The sequence below is a fragment of the Penaeus vannamei genome, chromosome 35, assembly GCF_042767895.1.
Source record: "Penaeus vannamei isolate JL-2024 chromosome 35, ASM4276789v1, whole genome shotgun sequence".
Taxonomy (NCBI): domain Eukaryota; kingdom Metazoa; phylum Arthropoda; class Malacostraca; order Decapoda; family Penaeidae; genus Penaeus; species Penaeus vannamei.
The window spans coordinates 27,437,267-27,447,266 of NC_091583.1; the positions used below are offsets into that span (position 1 = coordinate 27,437,267).

General features: G+C 37.8%; 2 protein-coding genes across 2 annotated transcripts in view; one reads left to right on the forward strand and one right to left on the reverse strand.

The window, feature by feature from the left end:
• The window catches only part of LOC113827540 (uncharacterized), a 340,991-nt gene that overhangs the window by 267,689 nt on the left and 63,302 nt on the right, over positions 1 to 10,000 (reverse strand). The gene's annotated exons all lie outside the window — the stretch shown is intronic.
• The window catches only part of LOC113807926 (protein vestigial), a 43,534-nt gene that overhangs the window by 1,125 nt on the left and 32,409 nt on the right, over positions 1 to 10,000 (forward strand). Inside the window, exon 2 of the mRNA XM_070113918.1 lies at positions 305 to 440. Within this exon, the coding sequence (XP_069970019.1) occupies positions 305 to 440 (136 nt within the window). The remainder of the gene's footprint in view (positions 1 to 304; positions 441 to 10,000) is intronic.

Genomic DNA, 10,000 nt, shown 5'->3' on the forward strand with positions numbered 1-10,000 from the left:
TAAATAGATGGAAGATAGAAGATAAAAAATGAAAATACTAATAAAAAATACATAAATAGGTAGATAAAAATAAAAATAAAAATAAGATAAAGAAATAAATAAATCAAATAAATAGATGGAAGATAGAAGATAAAAAGCAAAAATAATAATACAAAATAAATTCATAGATAAATAAACAAATAAAAAAATAAAAACACCATTACACGAACGCCACTTATCAACAAAACCCCTACTTTGACCCATACCCACATACCCATATACCCATCTTAACCCCCCCTTCCCTCCTCTCCCTCTCCACCCACAGGGCGAACAGCATGCCGACGCCCACTACATCTCAGCGAACTGTGTCGTCCTCACCTACTTCAGCGGAGACCTCGCTACAGCGGTCGATGAACACTTCTCACGGGCTCTGACACAGTCTTTTAGCAAGTCCACCAAAGGTAAGAGTCCACTGTGTTTGGTAAAGGGTGGTGGGACTTTTTTTGTTTGTGGTTTGTGAGCGGTGTTTGTGGGTTTGTGTGTTGGGTTTGTTGGTGTTTGTTGTTTGTTTGTTGGTGTTTGGTGGGTTGGGGGGTTCTGATGTGTTTGTTTGTGTTTGTGTGTGTGTTAGTTTTTGGCTTCTACTGTGTTGGTTTGTGTACCTTTTTGGTGTGAGTCTGGTGTTTGCAGTTGTTTTGTGTTTGTGTGTGTTCCTTCTGGGCTTCTGTTGAATATTTTGTTTGTTTTTGTTATTTGTTTTGTGCATCGAAGATTTTTTTTTTTTTTGTTGTGCATCGGACTATTGTCTTTTTAGTTTTTTTTGTTATTTTTGTGTTGTGCATCGAAAAATATTGTCTTTTTGTTTTGTTTTTGTTATTTGTTTTGTGTTATGCATCGGAAAATAGTATCATTATTACTGCTAATCTCGGTGTTTTGTAACTTTACCGAAGAGTATAGTCTATGTTATATCTAATCGTCCCTAGCTATGGTTATACAAAAGAATATAACCTGTAATATTCTTTCTTTGGTTCCTTGTACCTTGTATTGGCTGTATCCTTACCAGGCATCACACATTGTACTTTATAACCGGTAAAATGTGTTCATGTGTACAAAATGTGTTTACATTGATATGCTGGGTGTCAAAGCGTCTAGACCGCACTTTCGTTATAGTTATTAACGGTATATTATGTTTCGTTATCCATATTACATTTATTCTATGACGCACGATTAAAATATTATTATCAATATGATTCAGTGTCAATATTTTTATTCATTCTTGTTACTTTTTTTATTATTCATTAGCAAACTTTGAATTAATATAACAATATCTGACATTCCTACTAATTTGTCATCACACTATCACTTTTACTACCATTCATAATGAAACCATGACTTACAATCATTCATTATAAGGCTTTCACTCTTACATACTCATTCAGTATAAAACTATCACTATTACAATCCCATTCATAATAATAGTATGACTATTACAGTCTCATTCATAATAAGCTATCAATATAACACTCTCATTCAGTATAAAACTACCACTATTACAACCTTATTCATACATATCACTATTATAGCCATTCATTATAAAACTACCACTATTACAGTCTCATTCATAATAAACCCACCACTTTTACAACCATTCATAATAAAACCATCACTACTACTACCCCCCTTACACCCATTCATCATAAAGCTATCAGTATAAAACTCTCCTTCATTATAAAACTATCACTTTTACAATCTCATGTATAATAAAAACCACCACTTTTACAACCATTCATAATAAATATACCATTCATAATAAAACTATCACTACTACTACCATTCATAAAACTATCCCCCTGCTACCCATTCATCACAAAGCCATCAGTATAAAAGTCTCCTTCATTACAAAACTATCACTTTTACAATCTCATTTATAATATAACCACCACAACCATTCATAATATATCTATCACTACTACTATCATTCATAAGACTATCACTTTTACAATCTCATTCTAAAATAAACCACCACTTTTACAACCATTCATTATAGAACTATTACTACTACTACTACCATTCATAATAAAACTACCACTACTACTCCCATTCATAAAACCATCCCCCCGACACCCATTCATCACAAAGCCATCAGTATAAAAGTCTCCTTCATTACAAAACTATCACTTTTACAATCTCATTTATAATAAAAACCACCACTTTTACAACCATCCATAATAAATCTACCATTCATAATAAAACTACCACTACTACTACCATTCATAATAAAACTATCACTACTACTACCATTCATAATAAAAATATCACTACTACTACCATTCATAATAAAAATATCACTACTACTACCATTCATAATAAAACTACCACTACCACTACCATTCATAAAACTATCCCCCCGACACCCATTCATCACAAAGCCACCAGTATAAAACTCTCCTTCATTACAAAACTATCACTTTTACAATCTCATATATAATAATAAAACCACCACTTATTACAACCATTCATAATGAAACTACTGCTACTACTACTACCATAATCATAATAAAATATCACTACTTACTACCATTCATAACTAAAAATATCACTACGTTAACTACCATTCATAATAAAACTACCACTACTACTCCCATTCATAAAACCATCCCCCCGACACCCATTCATAAAGCCATCACTATAAAAGTCTCCTTCATTACAAAACTATCACTTTTACAATCTCATTTATATTAAAAACACCACTTTTACAACCATTCATTATAGAACTATTACTGCTACTACCATTCATAATAAATATATCACAGCTACTACCATTCATAATAAAAATATTCACTAACTACTACCATTCATAATAAAATACTATCACTACTAGATGCAACACATTCATAATAAAACTACCACTACCACTACCATTCATAAAACTATCCCCCCGACACCCATTCATCACAAAGCCACCAGTATAAAACTCTCCTTCATTACAAAACTATCACTTTTACAATCTCATATATAATAAAAACCACCACTTTTACAACCATTCATAATAAAACTATCACTACTACTACCATTCATAATAAAACTATCACTACTACTACCATTCATAATAAAAATATCACTACTACTACCATTCATAAATAAAACTACCACTACTACTCCCATTCATAAAACTATCCCCCTGGCACCCATTCATCACAAAGCCATCAGTATAAAAGTCTCCTTCATTACAAAACTATCACTTTTACAATCTCATTTATAATAAAAACCACCACTTTTACAACCATCCATAATAAATCTACCATTCATAATAAAACTACCACTACTACTACCATTCATAATAAAACTATCACTACTACTACCATTCATAATAAAAATATCACTACTACTACCATTCATAATAAAAATATCACTACTACTACCATTCATAATAAAACTATCACTACTACTACCATTCATAAAACTATCCCCCCGCCACCCATTCATCATAAAGCCACCAGTATAAAACTCTCCTTCATTATAAAACTATTAGTAAACAGGCTGCCCTCGGAGTTCCCAGGGCGACGGGCGCTCATAACACGGGATTACCTGTTCCACCTGATGGCTTCATTAGATTACCTGCTCGACCTGCGGAAACCCCCTCGTGTGCTGTCGTTGTTTGCTGTTTATCTACTCCTCATAAAGGCATGGGGGGGGGGGGTTAATGCAGTGCGGTGTTATGGTTGAACTCATTGTTAATTCGGGTGTACGGAAATACACGTATATGATCTTGTTTGATTGAATTTTGTTTACAGTGGGTGTTGGCTAATTCATGTTTTCATTTACTGGTGATGATGGTGATGTCTATCTAGTTGTCTCTGACACACGCGCACACACTCAGAAATAGATAATTATATGAATAGATAGATAAATAAATAAATAAATAAATATATATATATATGTATATAAATGTATGTATATGTATGTATGTATATATATACATATATACATACGTACTTACACACACACACACACACACACACACACACACACACACACACACACACACACACACACACACACACACACACACACACACACACACACACACACAAACACACACACACACACGCATATATATATATATATATATATATATATATATATATACATATATATATATATATATATATATATATATATATATATATATATATATATATATGAATAGACACACACACACACACACACACACACACACACACACACTATTAAGATATATATGTGTACATATATATATATATATATATATATATATATATATATATATATATATATATATATATATATATATATATATATATGTATATACATATATATATATATATATATATATATATATATATATATATATATATAAATATATATACATACATATATATATATATATATATATATATATATATATATATACATATATATATATATATATATATATATATATGTATATATACATATATAGTATCATATATACTTTCTTTCTCCTCCTACTCCTCTTTTTCTTTCTCCCTCTTTCTCATCTTTTACAACTCTTCCCCCTTTTTCTCACCACCTCTCCCCCCTCCTCCCCCCCTATCCCCTCACCTCATTTCCCTCACAAATCACCCTCCCCCTCCCCCAGCCCCCAGCACCCAGCTCTCCCTCTCTCTCTCTCTCTCTCTCTCTCTCCCTCTCTCTCCCTCCCACAACAATGGAGATTACACTCTGCCTCTAAATGGGATTTATTCACAGCGAATCACCTGGGGGGATTAGCCAAGGGTTCATAATCCAGTGTTGATTAGCTGATCATTACCTGTGTGATTGGGGGCGCGTGCCGGGGAATATTGCCTGGAAAGAGGGGAGAAGAGGGGAGGGTGAGGATGGGGAGGAGGAGGAGGAGGAGGAGGATGGGGAGGATGGGGAGGAGGAGGAGGATGAGAGAGAGTAGGAGGAGGAGGAGGAGGAGGAGGAGGAGGAGGAGGAGGAGAGAGATTAGAGTGGAGGAGTAAGAGGGGGAGGGGGAGAGGGGGGAGAGGAGGAGGGGAGTAGGAAAAGGGGGAAGAGGGGAAAGAGACTAGGAGGAAGAGGAAGAAGAGGGGGAGAGGGGAGGTGGAGGAAGAAAAGGGGGAGGGAGGGAGAAAGCGAGAGAGAGAGATTAGGGAGGGGGAGGAGGGAGGGGAGGGGGAGGAGGGCAAGGGAGGAGAGAGATAGGAGGAGATGGAAGAAGGAAGGGAGGAGGAAGAGGGGGAGGGAGGGAGGAGAGGGGGAGAGGAGGGTGTAAGTGGTAGGGTAGAGGAAGTGGGAGGGAGGTAAGGGCAGAAGATGGAGAGACAGTGATTGGAGGAAGATGTAAGAGTAAGGAAGGAGGAGGAGGAAGAGGAGTAGGAAGAGGATAAGGATGAGGAGAAGGATGAAGAGAAGGAAGAGAGAGAGCGGGAGGATGGGAGGAAGGGTAGAAGGAAGGGTGAGGAGGAGAGGTAGGATGAGAGGAAGAAAAGGAAGGAAGAGGAGGACGAGAAAAGAGAGAAGGAGGATGATAGGAAGAGAATGGTAGAAGAAAGGGGAAAAGAAAGAGAGAAAAAGGAAATGTGAAGAGGAGGCGAAGGAATACGAAGAATAGAGGAAGGAGGAGGAGGAGAAAGAAGATGGGAGGAAGAATAAGAGAAAGAAAGTAGGAGGCGAGAGAAGAGAGGAAGAGAGGAAGAGAGGAAGAGAGAAATAACAAAATCGCGAGGAAGAAAGAAAGACAGAGGTAAATGAGGAGTGAGAAAAAGAGGCATAAATAAGGAGGAAGAAGGAAGAGAAAGGATAAAGAGAGGGAAGAGGAAGGACAGGTATGAAGGAAGTAGGGATAGGAAAGAAAAAAAAGTAGAAGGAAAGAGAAAGGAGAGAGCAGAGAAGAGGGAGAGACAGGAAGGATAAGGAAAAAGAGAAGAGAGGGAAGAAGGGGAGAGGAAGGGGTAGGCAATAATGTTGAAAAGGAACAAAGAGAGATATAAAAACGTAGAAAGAGAAAGGCGGTGCAAGCTGAACAGGGAGATATAAAGAGAGGGAGAGGGAGGATGGAAATAGGGATATATAGAGAGAGAGCGAGAGAGAGAGAGAGAGAGAGAGAGAGAGAGAGAGAGAGAGAGAGAGAGAGAGAGAGAGCGAGAGAGAGAGAGAGAGATTTAGAGAGAGTGAGAAAGGGAGTGAGAGAGAGAGAGAGAGAGAGAGAGAGAGAGAGAGAGAGAGAGAGACATATAGACAGAGATATATATATATATATATATATAATAATATATACATATATACATGTATATAATATATATTATAGAGAGAGCGAGAGAGAGAGAGAGAGAGAGAGAGAGAGAAAGAGAGAGAGAGAATAAGAAAGCAATAATGATGGAAAGATAAAGAGAAAGGTGAGAGAAGAATCGAAAAAAAATAGTCCAATAATACAGTTATTCTAAACCTCTACTGAAAGAAGAGACCAGAAAGTCAATAAAGATAATAAGTTTATGAACTTTAATCCCCTTTATTAAACGATTAAGGCTGGGGGAGGGGGGGAGGGGCGTTGCTGTGGCGGAGTCAATGGACATCATAAATATGGGTGGGCGTGTATCTATCTTTATTATTTTCATCTATATATTTCTCTGTCTATCTGCCTCTCTCTCTCTCTATATATTTTTTCTGTCTATCTCTCTATCTAAGTGTCTAGATATCTATCTTTATTTCTTTTTATCTATCTATCTATCAGCCAATCAATCTATCTATCTATCTGCATATCTACTTTCCTACCTGACTACCTTCTCCCTATCTATCTAGCTATATACTTACCTACTTACCTAACTACTTACATACTTACATACCAGTCTACCAACTTACAAACAAGCCAACCTACCTACCTACCATATCTATCTACCTAACAATCTATCCATCCATCTATCGATTCAACCTCTCCATCTATCTTCTTGTCAATCTATTGGAGATGAAAAGAAAATGGGAAAAAAATAAAAAATATGAAAGGGTAACTATGGTATAATTATTCGGGGAAAGAAATCTTCATTATGAGAAGGGGTGAGAAGGGGTGAGAAGGGATAAGACGAACAGGGAAGTAAAGAGATCGGAAAAGAAAGAAATATGCGAAAGAGGGGAGTGGAGAAATACATCGACAAAAGAGGAGGGTGGAATGGGTATGGGATAGGATGAGACAGAGAGAAAGAGAGAGAGAGAGAGAGAGAGAGAGAGAGAGACAGCGAGAGAGAGAGAGAGAGAGAGAGAGAGAGAGAGAGAGAGAGAGAGAGAGGGTAGGAGATGTAGAGAGAGAGAGAGAAGTGAGAGAGAAGAGAAGAGAAAAAGAGAGAGAGAGAGAGAGAGAGAGAGAGAGAGAGAGAGAGAGAGAGAGAGAGAGAGAGAGAGAGAGAGAGAGAGAGAGAGAGAGAGAGAGAGAGACATTGTCATTATCATCATTATTATAATGATTACCATTGTTATAATTAACATCATTATAAATTTTGTAATCATTATCAAAATTGTCATTATTATTATCATTATTATCATTACTACTACTACTGCTACTACTGCAACAAATATTACTATTATTACTATTATCATTATTATTATCATTATCATTCTTATCATCATCCTTATCATTATCATAATTCTTCTTCTTATCATTATTATTTTCATTGTATTATCTTTATTGTTATCATAATTTTCATCATTATTGTTATTATTATTATTATCATTTTTAGTATAATTGCTATCAGCATAATCGCTATTTTCTCCATGCTTATAATAATGATGATTATAATAATAATAATAACAACAACAATAATAATAATAATGAAAATTATTACATCAATAGCAGTGATGATACCAATGATGGTGATTATTATCATTACTATCATCATCATCATCATGATCACCACCATCTTTACTACTATGATTGTTATTATGATTATTATGATTATTATTATCATTATTATCATTATCATTAACATTATACTAATCATAATGATAGTAATATTAATAATAAAGGTAATAATAATAATAATAATGAGTAATAATATTAGCAATAATGATAATGCTAAAAATAACAATGATAGGAGAATAATAATTTTGATTATTATCATCCTCATTATTATTATCCTTATTATTATCATCATAACTGTTATCATTATTATTATCATCATCATCATCATTGTCAAATTCAATTTCTATTATTATTTTGAACGGTTTTTCTTTTTCACGGCTGTATTTTTTTGTTTTTGTTACTTTTTTATCATCTGTTATTTTCATTATTTGTTTTTGCGTTAATAGTTACTAGGTTATTGGTGTCATTGTGTTTCTTGATTTGGCAGTTCGTTTTTGTTATTGTTATTACCTGTATTATTATCATCTTTGTTATGATTATCTTTATTATGCGCTTTGTTTCCCATTCCCGAAATACTAGCGAGGTATATCTTTCCTCCACAATATACTATAATTAAGATATATTTGTAACAATCCATAATTATTAATCCTTAGAAAAAGAATTGTATTTTTTGACTTTAGGGAGGAGGGAGGAGTGGAGGAGGAGAAAGGGAAGGAGGGGGCAAGGGAGTGTGTAAGGAGCAAGGTGGGGGCGTATGACCTTTTCTGACCTTTCTGCATTTGGTCAGGACGTCAAGGGGGGAAGATTCATGACAAATATATCATCAAAGTTATTTCAGGGGGAGAGGGAGGGGCGGGGGAGGGTAGGGGGGTGTGGCATGAAGTTAGGGGGGGGGGGGGGGGTGAGGAGGAGGAAGAAGGAGGAGGAAAAGAGGGGAAGGAGGAGGAGGAGAAATAGGAGAAGTTAGGAGAAGAGGGGAAAAATGAAGGAGGGAAGGAGAGTGGGAATGAAGAGGAGGAAGAGGAGAGGGAAGGAGGAGAAGGAGAAAGAAGGAAGAAGAGAAGAGGAAAAGGAATGCCAGAAGGAAAATGAGAAGAAAGGAGAAAGAAGGAGGAGAAGGAAAGAAGAAGAAGAGGAGAATGAATAAGAAAGAAAAAAGAAGAAGGAAGAAGGGAGAAGGAAGAAGGAGAAAGAAGGAAGGGAGGAGGGCCAGGAGAACCACCTCGAGGTTTGGTACCGGTAGATAAGAGCGGTTTTACTACCTTATAATTTGGAAACGTAGCATTTACGGGCGTGCTTCTGATAGTTTATGTAAGCCTAAATCTTGTCGGCGAAGAGGGTGGCATCAAATGCTCACCCACTGGGGGGGGGGGAGAAGGGAGGGAAGAGGGGGAGAAGGGGAGGGAAGGGGGAAGGGGGAAGAGGGTGGTGGGTGGGAGTGGTGGGAGGGGGGAAGGGGGAAGGGGGAAGGGGGAAGGGAGAAGGGGGGATGGGGGATGGGGGGGAAATGGAACAAAAGGGGGAGGGGGGTGAAGGGGGAGGGTGAGGGGGGAAGGGGGGAAGGAGGGAAAGGGGAGGGAAGGGTGGGAAAGGTGGGGAAGGGGGATGGGGGAAAGGGGCGAAGGGGGTGGGGGAGGGGAAGAAGGGGGGAAGGGGGAAAGGGAAGAAGAGGGAAAAAGGGGGGAAAGGTTGAGGAGGGGGAGGGGAGAGGGAGAGGGAAAGGGGGATGAAGGTGGGAAAGGGGGAGAAGGTGGGGAAGGTAGAGGGAAAAGGGGGGGAATGGGGGTAGAAGGGGGGAAGAAAGGGGAAGGGAGAGGAGGGGGAGGGGGGATGCAGGGAAGGGGGAGGGGAGGCCCGCTTTTATGGGGGACCCGGCAAGGACTTGTTTTTGCAGGATTAAAGGATGTCTTAGTTTATTCCAATGTTTAAAACTTCTACGGGATGGCTTCGATTGGGGGGGGGGGAGAGGGGACGGTGTCTGTCTGGCTGTCTGGCTTTAAGGCAAGTTGTCTGGAATGGGTCTCCTTCTCTGTCTCTCGCGCGCTATTTTGTGGATTTTTTAAAGTGTGTCTCGTTCGCGGGTGTTTAGTTTCCCTCTTTCTATCTGTCTGTCTGTCTGTCTGTCTCTGTCTCTGTCTCTGTCTC